The 23,351-nt window shown below is 43.6% G+C and overlaps 3 protein-coding genes across 6 annotated transcripts in view; 1 reads left to right on the forward strand and 2 right to left on the reverse strand.

Moving 5' to 3' along the window:
- Positions 1-1,747: 1,747 nt before the first annotated feature.
- crx (cone-rod homeobox) lies at positions 1,748-5,098 on the forward strand. Its single transcript, XM_037119654.1, has 3 exons — positions 1,748-2,243; positions 3,294-3,445; positions 3,713-5,098. Exons 1-3 carry the CDS (start codon positions 2,147-2,149, stop codon positions 4,349-4,351), a joined length of 888 nt encoding a protein of 295 aa, XP_036975549.1. The 5' UTR covers positions 1,748-2,146; the 3' UTR covers positions 4,352-5,098.
- Positions 5,099-7,876: 2,778 nt separating this feature from the next.
- Positions 7,877-11,905, reverse strand: h3f3c (H3 histone, family 3C). Its single transcript, XM_037120812.1, has 4 exons — positions 11,752-11,905; positions 10,465-10,608; positions 9,429-9,582; positions 7,877-9,315 (listed from the first exon to the last, which is right to left on the reverse strand). The coding sequence occupies exons 2-4, from the start codon at positions 10,590-10,592 to the stop codon at positions 9,187-9,189; spliced, it is 411 nt and encodes a 136-aa protein (XP_036976707.1). The 5' UTR covers positions 10,593-10,608; positions 11,752-11,905; the 3' UTR covers positions 7,877-9,186.
- Positions 11,906-16,166: 4,261 nt separating this feature from the next.
- The window catches only part of arhgap32b (Rho GTPase activating protein 32b), a 115,417-nt gene continuing 108,232 nt past the window's right edge, over positions 16,167-23,351 (reverse strand). For 3 of the 4 annotated variants that reach the window (XM_037120809.1, XM_037120808.1, XM_037120810.1), the window contains 4 exons: positions 23,219-23,293; positions 22,243-23,061; positions 21,293-21,936; positions 16,167-20,114 (listed from right to left, as the gene is read on the reverse strand). In XM_037120809.1, the coding sequence (XP_036976704.1) occupies positions 17,763-20,114; positions 21,293-21,936; positions 22,243-23,061; positions 23,219-23,293 (3,890 nt within the window). In that variant the 3' untranslated portion in view covers positions 16,167-17,762. The remainder of the gene's footprint in view (positions 20,115-21,292; positions 21,937-22,242; positions 23,062-23,218; positions 23,294-23,351) is intronic. The other variant, XM_037120807.1, reaches the window with a different exon arrangement.

The following is a 23,351-nucleotide window of genomic DNA, read 5'->3' on the forward strand; positions in this document are numbered from 1 at the left end:
TTTCAGCCTCAGCCGGCCCGCAGTATGTAGAACACAAACAGTTCGGTCCCAAAATAAAAAAATAAAAAAAAACGCACGCTGCTTGCATCATCCAGAGTGTGTCTCTGTGAGTCCGGCTTTAGGGGGGAAGGGCAGTCGGGCAGGGATTATACCAGCTCAGTCCTCTTCCCCACTTCCCTATTTGCTGCTGCAGCTGCACGACGAGCTGTTCCACTATTGGGGGGAAGATTGCAGCGCCATCATCAACATCATCTGGACAGTGTTCATATGTGACATGTGTGATGTTTTTGCTCATATGGAAATAAGTTACAGAGACGATTGCACTTTCAAAACAAAGTCCACATTTTAGCCACCAGTTACGGTGTTCCATACGAACACATCTACAATATTCACATGAGACAGACGGTCACTGCACCCTTAGATGAAAAATATATTTGCAAATAAAAGTCAGAAGGTCAAAGAGTCAAGAAAAAAAATGTTTGAATAGATTGGCAGCAGTTTGAATTTCAAAAGTGACAAATTATATTAGTGATAAAAAAAAAAAAAGTTTGTCAAAGGCATTCAGAACATGACATAAAGTTGTAATGTGCACACTGATGCCCTCCAGCTCTCCACTATACACATGCTCGTCTATGTAGCTGGCAAGGCTGCAGTCCACAAAAACAAAGTGGGACTCTGTGTCAACCTGAGGTGTCTATTTGTAGGTCTCCATCAGGTGCTGCAGCTGTCTCCTTCCTCTGAGTCTTCTGTCCACTCCGCTCTCCCTCCTTCCTCTTCCACCTCCGATTCCCTCCCATAGCCACATCCTGTCTTTTCTGCCGTTTTCTTCTATTTCTTTCCCCCCTGCAAGTCTGCGTGCATACTCGTCCACTGCGCAGCCACGGTTCCCTCCAGCCTCCTTTCCTGCTCCACCACTGAACGGATTGCTCTGTCTTTCCTCCCTTTATCTGGAGATAAGATACTTACTTTTCAGATAAAGCATATTATGATAAATCAAATGAGCTTTGTCGGTTTTGTGCATCTGGGTGTTGTGTGTGTGTGTGTGTGTGTGTAAAAGCAGCATGTGTGTGTGCAGCTGTCTTTGGAGATGAATGTAATCTGACAATTATGTGTGAATGTATGTGCAGCAGGTTCAGTGATCAGCAGGAGGAAAAGGGGGAAACAAATAGGAGGCCTGGAGGGAGGGAAAAAATTCAAATCAAAAGAAAATTGGCATTTTCTGAAGATTATAATTTCTGGTGTTGAATTTATTGCCGTTATTTTTTTTATATATTTCATCCACTCAAAAAGCTATAGAAGAAGGGTGAAATATTTGAAAACTGACGGCTTGTGGAAGAGACAATTTGCGTTTTGAATATAGCTTCTCATACAGATTCATAATCAATATCCAAATTGATTTCAACATGTTTGTATAAAGTAGTTTCAGATTTGGAGTTCTAAAATTGTATGTATACGTTTAATCCCAATAAGTAAAACTTTTTTATCCTAAAGATTGAAATCAGACTATTTTTTTTTTTTTTATTATTTTTTTTTTTTGCAATTCATGAGAATAAACTTTGTGTAGGTTTAGTGTCTCTTATGTAGCCTGTTGCTTTGTGTGTGTGTGTGTGTGTGTGTGTGTGTGTGTGTGTGTGTGTGTGTGTGTGTGTGTGTGTGTGTGTGTGCCTGTGCGTGCGTGCGTGCGTGCGTGTGTGGTGGGAGGGGTTTGCTGGAGCCACTTGCTCCCTCTAATTAGCAGCGTGTGCCGGTAAAGAAACTCAGTGGAGCAACCTCATCAAGGCGCAAAGGCATCCCGGGGCCACTTCACCTGTGTGATGACTTAACTGCGTGAAATCCGACTCGTCCGACTCGCAGAAGCAGTTCGGATGCTCAGTGCGCCGCGGTGTGCCCTGCTGCTAAGCTGACGCGCAGAAAAAGCTGAAACTGCAGATAGGACAAAAAAAAAAAAAAGAAAGAAAGAAAGAAAGAAAAAAAAAAAGGAAAAAACATTTTGAGCTCTGTGTGGTGAACTCCCGCTTCCATCCGCAGCGGGGTTGGATCCGACGCACCGACTTGTTGCCCCCGCTGAGCTCTGAGGGGCCCTCGGCTGTTGTGTTGCGTGTCCGACATACAAGTCAGCGGCAGGACTTAAAAGCCCGCTGTAAGGATGATGTCCTACATAAAGCAACCTCATTACACCATGAACGGGTTAAATTTGCCTGGCCCCGGGATGGATGTGCTACACACAACCGTCGCTTATCCATGTAAGTACAAACTGCTATATTATATTCTCTAGAACTTTGCCTGCTTTATTTTTACATGTTTTGTCGCCCGCTGTACCAGTTATTTACACTTTCCATTCCATCGAAATTGATGCGTAAAGACGCACTGGCTGTGCGTAACGATGTGGCGCACGAAAAGAAATTGAAGAGGAGGAACTGTTTGTTGATGATAGAATTTTTTTTTTAAAAAAGTTTGTTAATAGTGATTAGATGGTAAAATGACCTCTAAAACTATCAGTATATTGATCAGAGACAAAATGAAATATAACATTTAACTAACTTTCGTTATGAGCGAATGATGGTTTCTCAAAGAGAACGTCTTTTGCGTTACTAGGGTATATTTGCGCTGTCACTGATAATGATGCATTAACACAGATACGTGTGTTAACGAGCAGATACGTGGGGCGTTTTTGAAAGTGAAGCGCAGATAATCTGTGCTCACGCAGAATCTGTCAGGAGAGATGTGGCGGAGATATTTTTTATTTATTTATTTAGTCAATGTTTTAATATTTATCACGTTCTCCCTCTCAAATGCTCTCACTCTCCGACACTCAGATCCATGTAGACGGGGAGCAGATGCACTTACTCTATATTAGAAGGCTAAATGCCAAATGATCCGCGAACGCATCAGTTATTCCCTGGGTGAAGATGTAGTTGTAGACTGAAGGCAGATGGTTGTGATTTGACTGGTTACATGAATACAATGTAGATGTCTCCTTCTTGTCTGGGAAAACTTAAACTCCACAAACAGACTGTGACTGCTGTGATAAAATGATACAATGAACACAGACTTTTATTGGTCAAAATCAGCCTGTATTAAAAAAAAATAAATAAATAAATGCTGAGGATCATTAACAGCATGTCAGTGATGTGTGAGCTTTTATTTGTTGTCGTCCTCACACAACGTAGCTGGAAAACAACGGCCTCTTAGATGACTCCCATGCTCCACTTTGAAATAACAGCCATTATTCATGTCATCCCTCTATGGTTGCCAGTATAATAATCCCCTCTCTGTGTCTCTTGGCTTTGCAGCCACTCCCCGGAAGCAGCGCAGAGAGCGCACCACCTTCACCCGCACACAGCTGGACATCTTGGAGGCGCTGTTCTCCAAGACCCGCTACCCAGACATCTTCATGAGGGAGGAGGTGGCCCTCAAGATCAACCTGCCCGAGTCACGTGTGCAGGTACTGGAGCAGTAGGCTACGGCCAAGATGGAGGACAGACTGTTTAGCTAAAGCGAGACCAGACGTCTTAAAGTTTCGAGGCAACAAACTTTTCAAAGACGAACAACAGCAGATTCCTGTGTTAGCAGTTCCACTGCAGCAGTCGCACCTGTCTCACCTCTCCATCCAACACCTGATTAATTACAACACTTAATTACAGCTCAACACGCATCTCTCCATGCTTGACTGTTGTATTAACATGCTGTTTCTTCCTCTTTGTGTCTCCAGGTTTGGTTTAAAAACCGCCGTGCCAAGTGCCGTCAGCAGCAGCAGCAGAGCAGTGGCCAGTCCAAGCCCCGCCCTCCTAAGAAGAAGGCTTCCCCGGTTCAGGAACCCAGCATCCCTGATCCTGTTCCTAACCCATCGGGCTCCTACAGCCCCTCCTCTGGCCAGTCGGGCCCCAGCCTGGCCCCGAGCTCCAGCACCGGAAACACCGCGGTGTCCATCTGGAGCCCAGCCATCTCGCCCCTGCCCGACCCCCTGGCCTCCTCCTCTGCCCCCTGCATGCAGCGGCCCTCACCTTACCCAATGAGCTACGGCCAGCCGTCGGCCTACACCCAGGGCTACGCCAGCACCACCTCCTACTTCACCGGCCTGGACTGCAGTGCCTATCTGTCCCCCATGCACTCGCAGCTGTCAGGCACTGTGGGCGCCCTGAGCCCCATCACCGTGCCCTCCATGGGGGGCTCTCTAAGCCAGTCCCCGGCCTCGCTGTCCTCACAGGGCTACAGCACTGCCTCCTCCCTGGGCTTCACCTCTGTTGACTGCCTGGACTACAAGGACCAGCAGGCCTGGAAACTGGGCTTCACCACAATGGACTGCCTGGACCACAAGGACCAAAACTCCTGGAAGTTCCAGGTCCTCTAAAGAAAACAAAACAAAACAAAAAAAGCGCGAAAGGGTGGCGTTCATACGCGTCAACATGTCATGTGTGTCAACGAGTCCCGTGCAAGATAGTGTGAAGCAGTTCAGCCAGAGGACATGTAATCTTTGATTTTCTTGTTTGTAAGTTTTTTGTTTCATTTTTCTAAAGGTGACGTCTGTAGAAATGCATTTTATTCGACGACTCTGGAGATGAAGGGACCGGTGGCTGTCGTCAGCTGCCTGACTGCAGACCGTAACTGTTGTCTTCCCCATGCTTCATTAAATAAGAGAACAGAAGCCTTTAAAGCGTTTGTAGGAACATACTGGAGTCGTACGTATGGAAAAAACACACACCGAGCCATTTCCTTCTTTAACGTCACTGTCTGACTCAGACACACACACGCACGCACGCACGCACGCACACACACACACACACACACACACGTATTCATTTTGTTTTAATTTTTGCGTCGTCCTAGAGTGAAACGAGAGATGCTTTGACAGGAAGGAGCTGTGAAGTCCTGTAGGTCACTTCCTTCCTCCTTCAGGGTTTCATTACTTTACGCTATTTATTATTATTGTATGCTACTTTCAACTATTTAATTTGGTTTGCGTTTAGACCTTTTCGAGCGTTTGTGTTGCGTATTACAGTGTTAGCCCGTAGTGTTCTCATCCCAAATCTGTTTTGATGGAAAAAAAATTAGACCTTCTGTTTTAGTTGTGTGACATATTAAAGTGATCTATTCTTTACACTGCTGTGCACTGATAATCATTGAGATCGTGTGCTTTGACATGAATTAATATAGTTTGTGTTGTGTTAGCTGCTTCTGATACAGTCACTGGCCCACAGTTAAGAGGTCAGCGCGAGGACCGGACACAGCGCGGATGTGAGGTGGCCATGCTGTGGTCAGGTCTGGACCCGTCATGTTCATCATATGGCCTGCATGGCTCTCGCTGGTCCATCTTGGTTATTTTAGCTTATCTGATTCTGGGAGTGTCCCAATCCTCTTAGCCTCCCTTCAGCAATGCCCTAAGTGAATTAGTTAGGATTATTGCCCTATCCCCCTCTGTCTCTCTCTGTCTCTCACCCATCTCACCCACCTCGGCCTCTTCTTCCTCCCCTTCTTTTTCCCGACTCCCTCCTGGCTCCTTCCATCTTTCCCATCTTCGCCCATCTTTCCCCTCTCTCTCTCTCGCTCTCCAACTCTGCAGCATCTATTTTCTCTACCTCCACCTGTAATCTCTCAGGTCACCTGCGAGTAGCACATCACAACACGTCCAAATTGCTTACAAAAACAACGCAGGCCAACAGAAGCCTTTCTCTTCTTGCGGTTGTTTTGATGAAATGTTCCGGCTCTGAGATATCAGCTCAGCGGTTCCCCCTTCTTTCCACCCCTCCTGGAGCCCACCCCCCCCCACCACCACCACCGCTCCACCAATCTCCCCAACTCCTCTGACAACTTGGTAATCCCTGCATGACCTGATTACTGCCACGCGAATTTGACTGACATCAAATATGTGGGAAAAAAAAAAAATGTCATAGACGTGTTTGTGTGTTGTTTGCGTGTTAGTGGGAAGATGGGACTGCTGTTCTTCGTTACTTAACAAAAGCTGTCTTTCCCAAAAACAACATTTGACCGGCCTCTCACCGATTTCCTTGCCATCTTTTTCGAAGTGAAATTGCCATTTTATAGCAGTCACCGTACAATTATCAGTAAATCTAGCCTGAGAGCTTGAGGGTGCTGTGGTGAAATTTGTGACATGATAAATGCTTCATGTCAGCTAAGTCGGTATAAAAGCTTGAGAATAACTCCGGAGAGATTTTTGATGTAATTCTGATACAAATAATAATAATAATAAAAAGAGTAATTCTGCTTTTGCTGCCATGTAAATCATATCTGAACCCTGTCCTCGACCATTTAAAATGTCCCGACATTTTCATATAAATTCAGATCTACCACACTGAGGGAAATGGAAGGCCAGCGAGAGACATTTCAAAGCATTTTTCTGCACTCAACACTGACCTAATCCCACTCTGTGCTCAGTTTAATCCCTCTGCCCTCCCTATCCGTGGCGCGATTGGTTAATCCCTGTGTCTGCGCAACCTGATTGGTTAACCTCTCTTGGAGGGTGCAGCGCGCTTGTAATCTTCCCCCTCAGCACTGAGAGTTTCAGACGGACATTTGTGCTGTAATCCCAGGAAGGAGCAGATGTGATGGGGGATGGACGGCAGTGGGCAGACCTTGAGGAAGGTGAACGCCGGGAAAACAAAAACACAGCGCGCGGCCTGAGGAGGAATCCTAGTTGAAAAAGTCAAAACGCTGGTAACCGTTACAGCTCAAAAGCACACACAGGTTTGACGAGAGTTTGATTATGGTTCAAAGCAGCGCCGATTGGCCATTTACAATCACACTGAGGGGGAGTAACGAAGAGCAACAGATGCTTCATATTTTCCTTTACGTCTCCAGCTATACAGGACGTGATTGATGACATGTTTTAGCAGCACATAACAAATGTGGAATCAACCTTAAATGATTATGATTTATTGCATTTGATAATGGGAAAAGTATTCATATCTCTTACTTAAGACAAAGTACAACAATGTCTAAATCATAAAGTTAAAAATGAATGTTTTCAAGTTAAAGTACAGAGGGGTTACAAATAAATATTCAAGTAGAAATATTCCCAATATCTGCAATAACAATGGCCCCTGACAGTCTTACACTATTAGCCTATATATTATTGGATTATTATTATAAATTAAAACACTCTGCCTGAGCTATGCATCCTATTTGAACGATAAGGCCCATCATCGCATGACAAAACATACAACATTAAAGACCACAAAAGTAGCCAGAAATCTTGATTTATCACAGACTTAGACCTAAATTCTAAGAACCACAATTACAAAATCAGCATACTGCCACCTTAATGATATATCTAAATTTAAAGGACTTGTGTCTGCATCTTTGATGACTGTAATTTGCTGCCTTTACTGATCTTTCTAAAAAGTTAATCATACAGCTGCAGCTGATTCTGAAAAATGCTGCCAGAGACCAGAAAAGTAGATTGTATCGCTCCACTTCTTATCTTTACAATGCTGTATCAACAACTAAACAAATTTACTTAAAATTCCTACTGGTGCTTTATAAAGCATTACATAGTTTAGTTGTGTCCAGACTTCTCAGATGGTCTGGGATTGGCCTGCTTACTGTCCTGTCAGAGTCAAACCTGACTGATAGGAATCAAATCTTACCCAGCAGTGTCACATTTGTTATTTGATTGTTATATACTTGAGGCTATTTCCATATTTCATTTTATTTTGTTTTATTCTTTTAAAAATATATATCCCTTGTTTTGTGTTTGTTTTCCATCTTTTCTTCACATCATTCTGTCACTGGCTAAATGTAAATTAAACTTGCCATGCCCACAGTATAGTAACTAATAACCTCTCTTTTGGACAGCCCCTGTAGCATCAGTGACTCAGCTCAACACTGTAAAACAAATAAATGACACAACAAGCATCTGTTTGTTTTGACACCTATTTATTACCACCATAATATGAGAAATTTGGAAAATACAAAGATCAGCTTATTTATACGTCTGAAAATCTCGAGGAATAAGAAAAATATAAAAGAAAACAAATATGAGGTTATATTGTGTATCACAAATTTTGAGAAAGGGACAGATTATATGTTCAGATCTACAGAGAGTGCAGGAGACACGGACCCTAAACATGCAGAGTGTAACTTCCACTATTAATGTCAATTCATACTGCTTTGACTGTCTTAAGTCTATCTGTGAAGGTGAAGATGGAGAGAGATAGAAGTATAATGTGTGGTGACTGATCTACAGTGAACTACTGAACAGATGAGGAGATGGTAAACCATCGCCCCCGTGTGGCTGCCATTAGAATAGAAGTTGCCTTGGAAAACAGAGAAGCCCTTCCTGATTTTCTATAGCGAATCAGATCACTGTAACAAAAAAACTGATGTTGACTGTATTATTTGCTTTTGTCAATTAATGTATGATTTTGGAAGTGGTAAAGAGAAGAGATGCTTATCCATCAATTATATGCGTAAAAAAAATAAACACCATATCCACAACGATAATCATTACTCTTAAGCAACCAAAAGATTCTTGTTTTTTGAGTACTAGTGGTTTAGCAACATCAGGCTCACACATGCACACAATCGGACCAACAGACCGCCATCCCCTCCCAGTGCAGTTTACAGAAGTGAAGGAGGTGATTTGAAAAGGTGCAGCGAGCCGTCCAGCTGCAGCCGCAGAGTGAGGTTGGAGTTGGGGTGTAGAGGGACGGACTGGGCAGGAGGGGAGGAGGGTGTTCAGATGGGGCAGAAGCCTCAGGACTAGTTTTAATAGCACCCTGCTGTGGAAGTTGCAGCTCCCCTTAAGCAGACTAGCCCCTCAGCTACATCCCTCCGCTTCAGCTCTGTTTGCCACACAAACCACATCGCTGGCCTCCCACCCTGGAAGAATCCAGGTAAGCTTGATGGCAGGCTTCACATTTTGAGGCACCGCCCATCTCAGAGAGGCGTGTTTGAGTATGTGTGCACATGTGCGTCTGATCTGCGAAACCTCTAACATGCACAAAAAAAGTACCCTAAAAACATTTGGTGAAGACAAAAACCTATGAGAGACCAGACTTCAACATATTTCTATCTCTTCATAATCAGGATTACTCTAAAGTCTACTGAGAAGCTGGGCAGGCTGGGGAGGGAGAGTGATGGGGATGGGTGAGGGCGGGCGGGGTAGAACGAAGGAATGGGGCCAGGGACAGGTAGAGAAAACAGGACAGAAGTGAAACATTATGCCGTCTAAGCGCGCTCTCCACGAATGCGGCGTGCCAGCTGGATGTCTTTGGGCATGATGGTGACACGCTTGGCATGGATGGCACACAGGTTAGTGTCCTCGAACAGACCCACCAGGTATGCCTCACTGGCCTCCTGCAGGGACAGGGACGACACATATCATTAGAATTACTAGTGTCAGTTTTAGAGTTTTGAGGATAGACTGATGCAACTTTCGATATATTTTGTGCACACACACACACACACACCTGCAGGGCTCCAATGGCAGCGCTTTGGAAACGCAGGTCAGTCTTGAAGTCCTGAGCGATTTCCCTCACCAGGCGCTGGAAGGGCAGCTTACGAATCAGCAGCTCAGTGGACTTCTGGTACCGACGAATCTCTCTCAGAGCCACAGTGCCGGGCCTGAAACACACAACAAAATTACAGCTCAAACAACCAATTCAGTATTTAGATCCAAGATGGGTCATTTAACCTCCTACAGGCCTAACAGGATTGATCATCTGAAGAAATGTTGCCACAATGTGACGCAATAGCTACAGTTTCTATGACTGGTGGCCCCAATCTAAGAATTGGGCTGTGAGTGTAAACAAGGAAGGGGTTTTAGTAAATAAAAGATTAATTAATAATATCATTATCATTAATACATCAATAACAGCATCCATCTTACAGAATGTTTTCCTCCAATGTTTGTTTAAATCGATATTGGGATCTCTGGGCTTCCAGAGACTTGGATTACACCAGACGAGCTGTGTGGAGCCATTTTATGTTAATTTTTTTTAGGTCGTTGTCAGGTGTTGTATAATAATTCCCCATCTACTTCAGCTGTTTAAGAGGATGCTGCAGTGCTATTTTGCTGTGAAGCTCCAGTTATCAGCATGGGGGTGTGTAGATGGTGACTGAATTTTCATATTTTGGTTGAATTTATCCTTTGAGATGATTTTTAAAATCACTATTTCATCACAACGAAAGACAATTTGTCAAAGAAATGGCTGTTTGGAGGGACTGTAGTCAACATTGCTTCCCTGTTTTTTGTATCATTATCATCATTTATTGACATTTATTGCTGTCTTTATGACATCTTGTTATCTTCTTTGTGTGAATTTTATGACTTCATAGGTTTCAAAATACCTGGCCAAAGGACTGTGGTTGAAAATCAGCCAGCTTGTTTACACTAGCACATTTGCACTGTGTGTGATCTCTGATGTTTGCTACCCTTATAAATAAATAAATAAATGAATAGATAGATAGATACATAGATAGAATTAACTGAAATCAAAGTTTTACCTGTAACGATGGGGCTTCTTGACACCACCAGTGGAGGGGGCACTCTTACGGGCAGCCTTGGTGGCCAGCTGCTTACGAGGAGCCTTTCCTCCTGTGGACTTACGGGCGGTCTGCTTGGTACGAGCCATTACGACGAAGGATCACCTGAGGGGAATTTAAAAAAAAAAAAAAAATGTAACAGAATACTTCACACTGTTCACTATTGTTCCTACTTTTTCTCTCTGGCCTTAACATGTTTTAGAGTTGCTGTATCATCCACCCTCTACACATGCTTCTATTAACACTATTATTGCATACACTCATAACTGTTGCCTTAACCCTAACCCTTTACAACATTCATTATGGAATTTTATGATCAGTGTTATCCCTCTGAACAATAAACTTTAGCTTGGATGTGAGTGCTTCTGTGTTTAGCTTTAAACAATTGTCAGATGAATAAAAACATATACGTGAATAAATCATTATAACTTTGTGAAACAGTTAAAATTACAAATGTTATGTCTAATCATTATATTAAATGCAGCGTTTAGACAATTTTCTTTCCTGTTTAATATAATGTGGTTGCTATTTTTCAGTTTCCATTTACTCAGCATGCCAAGAGTTTTGTTTTCCCACCATCCAGCTCAAAGTCTGACGGTCAGTCATATTGGGCCGCCTGGGAAAACTTTTCCTCCGGGTTGGCAGATGCACAGACATAGCGTGCCCAGCCAATCCTGACACTGTGTTCTCCCAACCACACCAATCAAAATGCTGATCAGGTCTTCATTCTGAAATACACCAATCAGCTGTGTCTGTGTCGCACTCGAGAACCAATGGCGTCTTATTCTGTATGGGTCTAGGGCGGGACAAGCAGCCGTAACCCCGCCTCATACCGCAAGATTATGGCCGCAGACCTAAATGAATCTACCAATATACAGGCGACGAGCGGGACGTAAACTTTTACATTTTTACTAAAAACTAAACAACGTGTGCACAAAAGACTATCATCAAAAGGTAGAAGACAAGTGTGGCTATCAAATAAGCGCGAAGGGTCGTGAAGCGATGGCATATTAAAGCGAAACAGCGAAGTAGAAATCGCCTATGAAAGTGGAGCAGATATTTCGGCAGTGGAAGTACTGAGCCGTTTTTCTCTCTGCCTGAGTATCGGGGCAGCTGCCTTTTCTCCTCTCCACAGCGTCGAAATAACACGCTATTTCCGCATAAAATCAACTTTATCCATCTCATTTTAGTCATAAAACGACCAACAGAATTCTTAACTCTAAAAAGTAGGACAAATATGTAACTTACCGGGGGTGAATTTTACGCTTTTTGTCCGCACGGATACAAGTGTGTTGTGGTTGTCTGGCAGTGTCAGATATTTACTATCTCTCACACAATGGAAGCAGGGAGAGCTGGAGCAAAATGGCGGCCGTGTCAATCATCTGTCTCCCATAATGCAACTGCCAACATTTGTAAACATTGTAGAATCGCCTCCTCACCTGTAACTCCTGCTTCCAGATGGTGTTGGATTTAATTCAATGGGACGAAAAAACAATAACACATATTATGTCAGTAATTTAGCCATTGCTCGGCCTGCCTGTTTAAGTTTTCGAGTCAGTGTCAGTGTCATTATGTGAGCATTAATTCAGCAGTATACAAATTAATTAAGAGAGGGAACAAAAGAATAATGTAACTGTATATGCCTTTTGAATAATAAAAGAATCAGTTTAAACGGAAAAATGTCATTATTATTATTATTATTATTATTATTCATAATGACATTTTATGTTACTTTACTCTTCTCCCTTAAACTGTACTGTAGGGTGCTACATTCAGGGCAAAATTAAATTAAAAAAAAAACTTCTTGCACCCTGAAGTTCTTCATGTTTTCTTCCCATTCTGCTGCATTTATTTAAACACTTGATTAAATAGTTACTTTGCAGATTCTGATAATTAATACACAAATAATCAACAAATAAATGATGGTGTAACATCATTGATTAAATTGCCTAGCAGTACAACCCATCCTTACAAGCCTTAAAATTAAAGCGATACTACATTAATGCATCAGTACCATACACTAATATATTCTGTATGGGCTATTCTGCTTAGTAAGTACTTTTGACACTAATACCTTTTATCTAAAAGTAAAATGTTCAATGCAGAACGTTTACTTGTTACAATGTTTTGACACTATGTTTGGTATGACTACCAATTTTCCACATTAAAGTGTGTTTTGGGGAGTACTACTGCATAGGTGAAAAAAAAATGTATATATATTTTAAAGCCTTTTGTTGCTCCAGAGAAAGCTGCACATAAGCTCATAAATTCCCCCCAGTGTGGCTAAATTGCATTGTGGGTAATGTAGTTCTTGACAAACAAAGACAGCTTCCTGGAATACAAAAGGCGATACCTCTCGATCGATTTCAGTCATTTGTATCTAAACCATTCATAATGAGTCCAACAGTGTTATAACAGTGCGTAGGAGACCAGAGGACTGTTTCTCAAAACCTGGTGCCTTCATTGGTGCCTGTAGCCACTGAATGACATCACTGGATTTTATCAGATTAGATACAGCTCCCTCTAGAGCCACAACAGGCTTTATACTTTTTCATATATAAAGTAATACACCCCAAGACCTGTAAACACACTTTAATGTGGAAAATTGTTGGTGTTACCCTTTAAATAAAAAAAAAGTACTTCTTCCACCACTGGTTTTAACATGTCAGCATAATTACTGTTATAACAACAGACTCATTTAAAATACTGTATTTTCTTTTCTCCAGAATTCATCTGTATGGACACACTAAATGTTGTACAGTTTTCTACCAATGAAGAAAAAAAGAAAACATCAATCCACCTCCAGTATTCACTGGAAAAATGCAAAAATATGACAAGGGGTCCCCTTTACCTGTAAAGTTACCCTTATTGGTTTCACATTATAAGAACAGTCATTAACAAATGATAAATCTATAGTTAATTAAACTGTAATAAATAGTTAACTGTCAACAAACAATGAATTGCTTTATAATCCACTTATTAAGCATTTGTAAAGCTTTGTAAACATCAGATAAAATGTTATAATGACCATCGAATTTTTGTTTTTTTTTTGATAAACCACACAGTATTTATTAACCATCTACAAAGTATTATAAACATGAGTTATAACTTTACAATTAACAATTGTAAATGGATTATAAAGCATTGCAATGTTGTATTAAATGTCAAGTATTTTATTCTAAATATAAAATGAGTTAAATATAGTTTAAATAAGAATGTGACTCCTTTGAAATGTATTTTCAAAATTCATTACAGCCAGATACATTAATATAATGTCCTCAAATCTATTCTACAATGCGTCCCAATTTGATGTTTGAAAGTAGTAATACTGCCTGTTATACAGATACATATGGTAGGATACATAATTTGTGTGACAAAGATGAACTGAACAAATAATTTGCTAAGACAAACTGTTTGCAAAATCAAAGGTTATACTTGAGCCTGTAAGAGTTTAGAAGCAAAACAACATAAGTGTCAGCATTTGTGTCTACCTCACTGCTGGGTTTAATGATGCACGACCGAATATCGGCATATTCAAAAAGTGGACTTTCTGATCATCTTACTAGCTGTGACATTTAACAGGAAGGAAAGTCAACATATCTGACCGCAACGTATTAATCTGCTCTGCATAGCTAGGCCACACTCAAAGGATATGTCTGAGTGTGTTCATGTGATAGCATCATAACTTCTACTCATATTCCAGTTCATGCGGATGAGATTCAGGCACACATGCTGTCCTTCTGACATTAACATTATATCACGCTCCACAACGATGCTGCAAAACTACCTCATAACCATCTCTCATGTTTTGATGGATGTTTGGCCCTACAGCAGTTTTTCTAAACATTTGTAGTGCCCCCTATTGGGCTCATGTTATTAAAAAAAAAAAAAAAGAAGCTAATTTAGCTTACTTCTTTGATAATCCATACAGAGCTCTGTTTGAGTGAGTCATCACATCACAGCACCAGACGTGTCAGAAACTACAGGATGCCAGGTGTAATGCGGTGTCTGAACCGATTAATTCAGTGCTTCAGATGCAGGCCTTAGATTCCCCAGGCCACATCTAGTTGATCAAAATAAAAGGGAAGCAGTGAAAATTAAAACATCTGAATTCCAAATGACTATGCTTTAAGCAGCCCATAACAAATGCTTACTCTTGAGCATGTGCCATAATACTGTAGTGCCATATTGCAACACTGTACTGTGTCACATGTAGGATAAAAACTTTCAATTTAATTTACTTGGTCTGAGATTTTATTCTGTGATCTCATCTCCCTCACTTCTGGTCCTCATGAAGCGTGAACATGCATCATTGCAAAGTGAAGCACCAGTGAAAGTCTTGAAACACTGAATTTCAAATTATCCTCTGACCTGTCGGAAATAAGTGAAATGGCTCTTAAATGTCTCCACACAGTTGGCCCAACAGGATGTCATGAATCATTTATTTCGTCACAGGATTCCACCAAAATACATTTAGATGAAGTGATAATGAATTTAATTGATCTCTTGAGATTTTTTTTCTTCTTCTCACTTTCCTCACAGCGAGCTTTGAGTCAACAGCCCTGGTGCAGGCAGGAGTTCAGTGTCCTGTTCAAGGACTTCTCAGCATGGTGGATGTTTACTTAAATGGTGGCATCGTTTAGGACCATCTGGTTAAAATACGGCACCTCTCATTTCTTGGCCGAAGTGCAGCATCTACACTGTAAGGGTACTCGAGTGTACGGAAAGCAATTTGTGAAAGGTGAGTTTAGAAGGAGATAGAGTTTACAGAGGTTGTGGTGGATGGAGCGGGTGTGGATGAACGGAGATTTTGAACAAGTTTATTGAGACTTTGGTGTCTTTGAGGATGCCGATGTGATGAAAACATGACTGAGTCTCTACAGTAGCAGCAAACTGAGGTGAGGGCTTTCAGGCCGGTGTCTGTGCTTTCAGATTCATTGCCGTTATGTTTTACACATCCAGTTTTTGACATATGCGAGACGGGGCCTATGAGGTGAGCTAAAGCTGGGTGTCACTGGCATGTAGGAGGCTCATTTGTGATTTTGGCAAGGGCTGTTTCAGTGCTATGTTCTGGTTCGAAAAGGTTCATAGCAACTGTACAAAAGAGATCCTGGCTTATACACAGAAAGAGGCTTCAGAACACTTTCCCAATGTTATTAGAACATCTGGCCAGAAGGTCTTTTCCTGTGGAGTTTTCTGGTAAACGTGTAAAAGTAAACTTGAAATGAACTTTGACTCACCAAAACACAGAGATGTTTCCTTGATTTCTGATAAATGTGGCAGCCGTGTTTCCTTATAAAACCTTCACGGATCCAATTTTACTTTAAAGCCAATCTATTTTTTCATCCATGTTGAGGGCAACCCCAGCGCCCTCGTAGCAAAATGACCAGAATGCTTCTGTCTCCTTGACCTGCCATCTCTCTCCATTCCTCTCGAGGTCACTAATACAGCTGCTTGTGAAATGAAAAAAAGAGTCTTTACACAGTTGAAAATAAACAGCTATTACATAATGCCTTCAATGTTACACTTCATGACTACTTCTTGCACCGTTTTGTGCTCCTGTCTCCTAAACTAAATTTATTTCTGGCCTTCCTCAAGGATTTAACAGACTTAACCAAGCGGAGGTGCATTAGTAACATCACGCAGATATTAAAAGACATGGATTATAGCTATTCCTGAACAGTTTTATTTATTTCATATCTAACTTTAGATAGCTCTAGTTTGAGACAAGAGTGTTTTCACATTCAAGTACATGGTGCCTTAATTTAATGCCCCTTCTGAAAAGGTAGAGGCTTTAGATAAGGCAAGAGGAGCAAAACCTGCAAGCGAAAATAGAAGTCAAACAGTTACAGAGTACAACCTGGATTTGGACATATCTGAAACATATGGTAATCCATACATCATGTTGAACCAGAAGGGCATGTTGTGTATTACCAAACGGATGTACTATACATTGAATTCCAGCCTGAAAATAAATGGCCCCCAGACATCTTAAAAAAAAAACACATTTCCCTCCCTCATTGTTTTAAATCAGAACCAGTGAGGTGATACAAAACCAAGTAACCCCAGTAGTCACCTGTTACCCCTGAACGGTCAAGAATCATCAAAAATGATCTTAAACTTAGTTATCACAATGTTTGTGCATTATGACGGTGGGAAACGACAATGACAGTAAACAAAATATGGTCTGTAGGAACAAAATTTAAGGCTCATCACCACGTTGTTTTCCCCACAAAATCAGCGGCAACATGTTCTTTACCACGTTGTTTGAGAGGACAATATTTTCAGCTTTATTCAGTCAGTCCAGTTCATGAAAGTACCGTGAATGTGATGGGAAAAAAAGGAAATAAAAATAACCTCTTACACTTCTGCTTATACATCTATAAAGGTACAACAGGCATTCATCCATCTTCACCTCTTTATCCCATATGTGCAACAACTGTGCCAAAGTTGTTTGGTCCCTCTTCCAATGAAGAACAAACAAGTACCAAAACATTCCGTCAGAAGTCACTGAAATCTGTTTATAGCAAAGTTACATAAAATGGCACAGTCACAGAGAAAATTAAACATTGATAACCACTATATTAACTTGAAGTTACCCATTGCAGATCCTCGACAAACCTCACACCCAGTCGGACTCTTTGAGACAAACATGGACACACCCTACCGCCTACTTGTGTATGTTAGCAGAGGGAGGATGTGATGGCCTACATGTATCTTCCTTCGATAACTTGTGCTGTAACATCCAGGATAAAACACAATGGATCATGAAGTACACAGAACTGTTCTGTAAGAGATAAGAGAGTGCATGCATTTCTAAAATGCAAACCTAAATCCCAGTTGATGCTTATACCCAGCGCCACACCTAAAAAGAAAAAACAAAATACAACTAAAAATCCCTTTTTTACTAGTGATTCTATTCATATATATGTGTATATATACACACACATATGTATATATATTTTACATTTTGTGGATTCTGTAAAAGTACCTTACGTCTTTCATATCATATACAATTATGACTGCTATTGTCTCAATCAATCACAATAATATGACCTCTTGGACAATAATTTCAGGTACATTCAGGACTTTCTGTAAAAAGTCTTACAATTTTTTACAATTCATTAAAAATACAGAGGAGCAAAAATATTGGTGTTACGACAGTCCACTGTCCTGCAGAGGCTGCTCAACCATAGCTCAACAGTCTTTCTTCTACGTAGCTAAAGATAATTTTACACACTCCCCCCCCCCGAAATGCTTCATTCTGTACGGATCTCTGTCTCCGGCCTCTGCATGGCCAGGTCAGTCTGGATAAAGGCTCCCTGGCCCAGTGCTGTGGAGTATGCTCTGTTGCTCGCTGTGAATCCTGGGGCGGGATACGAGCCGGAGCCTCCACGTTTTTGAGCAGGGGCCTGAGGCTGAGGTACTGGGTGGTAATCGTCCAAGTTATCATAGTGGGATTGCGTTGGTTTAGTGCCAGGCTTCTGATATGAGTAGTCTCTGTCCAGCTCAGGCTTACCCTGGCTGTAGTGCTGCTGCTGCTGCTGCTGCTGCTGCTGCTGCTGCTGCTCTCGGACGCTGTGTGATCGCTCTGGTTTGGAGCGGGCGGGTTGTTCCCTGGGGGCCGAGGGCTGGTCGTCTGTATTGTGGTAGCCGCTTGATGTTTTCACTTTGCTCTGGTGGTGGTCGGAATCAGGACACTCGTAACGTGGTTGGAAGTTCCTCTTGTTGGGATACTCCTGCTGCCAGTGTTTGGACCTGCTGCTATCTCCAGTCTGCTTGTCCTCTCCAGTCTCATACTTGGCCTCATGTCGGCCGCTCTCCTGCTGAAGGGAGAGACTGTGGCTCAGAGTCGCTGGAAGGGAGTGAGAGGATTGGCATTTCTTGGAGCTGCTTTGCTTGGCCAGCCCGTCTGACTTGTCAGCCCCCGCGCTGCCCTGGACGTGCTTGTCGGTCTCCATGTACATGAGGACGTCAGGGTCTGACACCATATGTCTGGGGAGGTAGCGGCCGTCTTTGCTGTCGGCTGCAACCAGCACAGCTTTACCTGGGTCAGATTTACTGCGCAGATGAAGGGTCTCATAGCCTGATATATCTGCTGGTGCAAACAAGCCCACGTTGTCATACTGAGAGAGGACAGGGCCTTTGATCTTCTGTCTCGCTCTGCTCTCCCTGCGGATGGAGTGCATGCGGAGCCTTTCCGACTCCTCCGGGTCCCAAGAGAGGTAAGCAGCGGCTTCCTTGGTCCCATGACCAGGGGGCATGTCCCTGCTCACAAAACTGTGCTCCTTCCCGGGCGGGAGCACATGGCGAGCAAGGTAGTGGTACCCGGCGGCCTTTCCACCCGGTCGACCAGCAACAGCTCCCGGTTCGCGGCCAAAGGAGTGAAAGTGCCGAACTCGGATGGTGCCGTAAGGGTCAATGTCATAGTAAGGCGCCTCCAAAGGGCTCGAACCGGAGTATGGGCTGTAACGATACTGAACCCGTCCATTCTCAAAGTAAGGCTGCAGCTGGGTGACGTGGTAGTCTGCCTGTGAGGACTGCTGCGTGGGTGGCTGCTGGTATGCTTTACACGGATACATGGGCCGGTGGTAGAAGAACATATCGTCATCTGGAGGAACTTCAGTCCTTTGGATGGGCACTGTGCGGATAGTGGAAGGAACATGGAGGGAGTGCACTCTGCGGATGGTGGGATAGCCATGGGTCCGGTCATGGCTATAACCCTGATGCCCTGGCCCTGGGGACACGTACACACTGCGGGTGTTTCCTCTAGACTTTATAGAGTGGTGGTAGGACCTGGGGCCTAAAGTGCTGTATCTGTTGTCTACTCGGGCACTGTAAGGTATCTGAGGCTCAGATTTGGACACGAAGGAGAGGTGTGGGGGCACGCTGTCTGGCCGGTAGTGGTGTGGCATGGACTGCGGGCCCAAAGGAACAGGCCTCGGGTGGTAGTATGCAGCTCCTGGAGGCTCAATTAAGACTGGCTCTCCTTTAGCGTGGTACAGGAAGGCTGGCTGGTGCGTGGAAGATTTACGAGGAGAAAGAGGATGGTGAGGCAGAGCGTCCTCCAGATGGCCAGGTACAGGACCTTCACCCAGAATGTGGTAAGAGGCTTCACTTTGGCTGAGTGCTGCTGTGGCCAGTTTGCTCTCTATGGTGCGGACAGGAGGGGCTGGAGGTGCAGGTGCAGGTCCTGGTCCATATGCGTCATGGAACTGTGCAGACTCTGTACAGGGCTGTACTGGCTTTATGGCCTCCCAAGGCTTCTCAACAGGCTCAGCAGATGAGGGGACCACTCTTGCGCTGGCCTTCGAGGGGGGCTGAGGTGGGGGTTGGGGATGACCCGGTGTCTGAGATTGCATGTGAGGCTGTGGATGAGGCTGTGGATGAGGCTGTGGATGCGGCTGTGGATGAGGCTGTGGATGAGGCTGTGTCTGAGGTTGATGCTGTGTTGGAAGACAAGGCTGTGTCTGAGCTTGGCTCTGCTGCTGAGACTGTGTTTGATGCTGGGGTAGTGAGACAGCATGCCTTTTGGGTTTTTTAATTTTTGGGGGTGGCTGCTCCGATGGTTTTGGGAGGATTGGCGGTGGGGCAGTCTCTTCCGGTTTAATCTAAGAAAAAACACAATGAAACAGACACTTGTTAACTAATGAAAAGAAAAAGCTAAATGTAGCAGCATCTCAGTGATCCAATCACAAGCGGACAGCTGTAAGTATGTCATGTCACAGCTGCCATTAGAACTGGTCTCCAAAAATGTCTTGAGTCACCACTAAGTTCACATATAACATCTAAATAATTTACAAGAAGGCACAAAACAATTAGGAACTTGTTGCAGACAAGGTTTCACAACATATATCAAGTTTTTCCAAAATCAACAACTCACAAAATTTCATGATTTTATAAGGAAACCTTGTGACTTTCACCACAAAGGAAGTAGTAGCCTATACTGGTTACTGTTGGCTGAATTAGTAAAATTTGACATATTTATCATTAATAAAATGGTGTTTTCTTTCATAAATTTAGTGTAAATGGGGAAATCAGCTGAAGCAGTACCTTGGAAACTAAGACAGCACAAACACATTATTTGTATTATACTGAACCAACTCTAAATCAAACATGTTTCATGTGTACAATAATCCATTTTCATTCAGTTGTTGTGACTTCTTTCATAGAGGACGTCATGACACATATGCGTACAAACTGCTCAAAGAATGTGGTCACATGTGGCCAAGATGATCTCCGAATTGGGTCTGAAGGATCAGATCTAAAATGCGCCAGCAACACCTGTACTTAGAGCAGTCCACTTGTGATTAGATGACCCAAGACGCACTTTAATGAAAGGTGTAAATAGGGCCTGTGAAAGATACATTCTAACTGCCACTTTTCAATTAGAAGATTGATATCCGAACACTGAACATGTAGCTAAAACCAGGAGATACTTAGCTTAGGTCAGCATAAGGTATTGAAAGTCTTGGAAACAGCTAGTTCGACTGTGTCAAAAGAAAAAAAAAAATCCACCTGCCAGCTCCTCTAAAGCTCACTAACTGACACGTTATATCTGGTTGGTTTAAGAGTGGTAACCATCTTCTCAGCTAACTAGGCAAGAAAGCAAAAAAGCAAATTCCTCAAAGGGCTGAACTCTTCCTTTATGCCTAGTCACTCATGTCATCCTACATATGAATAATTAATCAATCTGGATTGTGCTTACTGCAGCTCAATGTAACAATATAATGACTCTTAATAATTCATTCAAGTACCTATCTACATATGAAACTGATACAAGACCTACCTCAGGGACAGGCTGTGGTACGACTCCAGTGTCTTTGCAGTTGCCACTGGGGGTGGTGGCTGGAGTGGGATGCTGCTCGGGCTGCTGCTGCCTTTCTGGACTTTTCCTGATTGGAGAAGTCAGGCTGGTTGAACTTGAGAGCGGGGCAAACTTGTAAAGAAGAGTGACTGGTGGAGTGGTGTCTGTTTCTGGCTGTGTAGCGGGTGGAGTTGTAGAGGACTTAGCACTGTCAGATAGCTTGATAATCGTGCTGGTTAAGTCTAGTGGCTGCTGCTTGATTGTAGGACTGGAGGTGAGGGGATAAGATGGGGCTGGGATGACAGTCGGAGCAGTGCTGTTAGGTGGTGGGGAACTTCCCCTGCCTGCTCCCTCCTCAGAGTAGGTCTGAAAATGCTGGGCCAGTGGATGCAGTGGGTCCTGGATGTCAGAGGACGCCTGCTGTGGTTGCAAAGGGGACAGTGGTGTTGAGGGCTCAGAGGATCGGGACTGAGACTGAATTGAAACCTGCTGTGCCGACTCGGCGAGGGCGAGGGCCAACATGCGGGCAGCATTTTTAGGAGGGGGAGGCGGAGGGGCAGTAGTGGGGGCTGTAGAGCTGAGGGAACGAGGGGTGAGGTCCTTTGAAGAGTCCGGAGCTACGACTCCTGGCAGGGACAAAAAAACACAGGGGATCTGTAGTTGAAGAATGAATAAGCAAAAGCGGGTAAAGAAAATAAAGATAAAGAAAGCAGGCAGGCTGGTTTTAAGGTGCTTCGAGAGTGGAAAAGAGGGGAAAAGTTAAGCGTGGTGTTCAGGCATCATATGAAAAGATTTATTTAAGATGAAATTCAAGCAAACCAGGAAAGTAATTAATCACCTTATCTGTAATCTACATAGTGAAGACATAACAGTGAGGAGTCAGAAACATTGAAAAACTTGAACACTTAAAAAGGTAATTCTCTGCGCCCTACCCTGGTGCTCGTGGCTGCTGGCAGCTGGTGCCTGCTGTACGCTGTCGTCTCCCTTCAGCTCATGACTGTCCACACTGTCAAAGGCTGCCAGCTTCGAGTGCAGCTCCATTTGGAATGCTTCACTAAGCGACGGCTCGGCTGCCCTCAGGAGTACACTGCCCATCAGGGGAGGAGAGTCCTTGGCTACTGAACGGGGAGATAATGGCTGCGGAGACACAACCTGTCCAGCTGTATTCTTGTCAGGCATCTCTGTAGAGAAAAGCTCTGAAGTGGCAAATGGTGTCAAACTCTTTCCACATTTAATAGGTGACACAGCCTGTGTGGGTTTATCAGTGTACGAACAGGATGTGGTCAGTTTCTTCTCTCCAGCAGCCCGGCTGAAGTCTGTGGACAGGGAGGAGGAGGAGGTCAAGCTGCCCAGGAAGGCGGCAGAGATAATGTCGGAGCCATTGGTCTTGCCACAGACGCTGCCGGGGCTCCTCTTTAACACAGAGCCCTCGGCCCCAGCTGGTGAGTCATCTAGAGGGAAAGCGTAGGAGGTGTCGGGGAGGCTGCACTGGAAAGACATGGGATCAAAGTCCAAGGAGGCCATGCCAATGTCCGGCGGGCTGAGGTCCACATCTTCACCAGCTGAGCGGGGAGGTGAGATGAGGGCAGGCACACAGATGGGCCCGTCGTCTCCGTCGCTGTCCTCTGTGGCGTCCAGGTTGTCGTAGGAGTTGCAGTGCTGTCGGCTGTCCAGCAGCTCGCCATTGAAGGAGGCCGACAAGGCATCACTGCTGGAGCGCGGCCGCCGAGGACGGTAAACTTTGGACTCTCCTGAGGGAGGAAAAGAATATAATCAGAGACTATTTATTTTCAAAGGCCTCAATCTAGGCTATAATGTAGAAAGAGCATTTGAGATATGCTTAAGGCAGCACTGACTGATTAAACTTGCTGTGCTGAGTCAAACGAAGTGCAAGACACAGATGATTACCTTCAACGTTATGCAGGGAACTCAGTGACTCTTCACTTTTGGCTGATCTTAATGTTGTTGTGTCTCCTCTGCCTCCTGAAACGTATCAATTCAAAGGTATCAACATTCAGCTTTTTTTAGTCACATAAAAATT

This window comes from Acanthopagrus latus, chromosome 13 (assembly GCF_904848185.1).
Source record: "Acanthopagrus latus isolate v.2019 chromosome 13, fAcaLat1.1, whole genome shotgun sequence".
Lineage (NCBI taxonomy): Eukaryota > Metazoa > Chordata > Actinopteri > Spariformes > Sparidae > Acanthopagrus > Acanthopagrus latus.

What these genes read in the sequence shown, in the direction of transcription:
- crx (XM_037119654.1), top strand. Translation starts at nt 2,147, where the DNA reads ATGATGTCCTACATAAAGCAACCTCATTACACCATGAACGGGTTAAAT. An exon ending in CACAACCGTCGCTTATCCAT is followed by an intron (nt 2,244 to 3,293) that starts GTAAGTACAAAC and finishes TTGGCTTTGCAG; the next exon opens with CCACTCCCCGGAAGCAGCGC. An exon ending in TGCCCGAGTCACGTGTGCAG is followed by an intron (nt 3,446 to 3,712) that starts GTACTGGAGCAG and finishes TTGTGTCTCCAG; the next exon opens with GTTTGGTTTAAAAACCGCCG.
- h3f3c (XM_037120812.1), bottom strand. Translation starts at nt 10,592, where the DNA reads ATGGCTCGTACCAAGCAGACCGCCCGTAAGTCCACAGGAGGAAAGGCT. An exon ending in AAGAAGCCCCATCGTTACAG is followed by an intron (nt 9,583 to 10,464) that starts GTAAAACTTTGA and finishes TGTGTGTTTCAG; the next exon opens with GCCCGGCACTGTGGCTCTGA. An exon ending in CTGCCATTGGAGCCCTGCAG is followed by an intron (nt 9,316 to 9,428) that starts GTGTGTGTGTGT and finishes CTGTCCCTGCAG; the next exon opens with GAGGCCAGTGAGGCATACCT.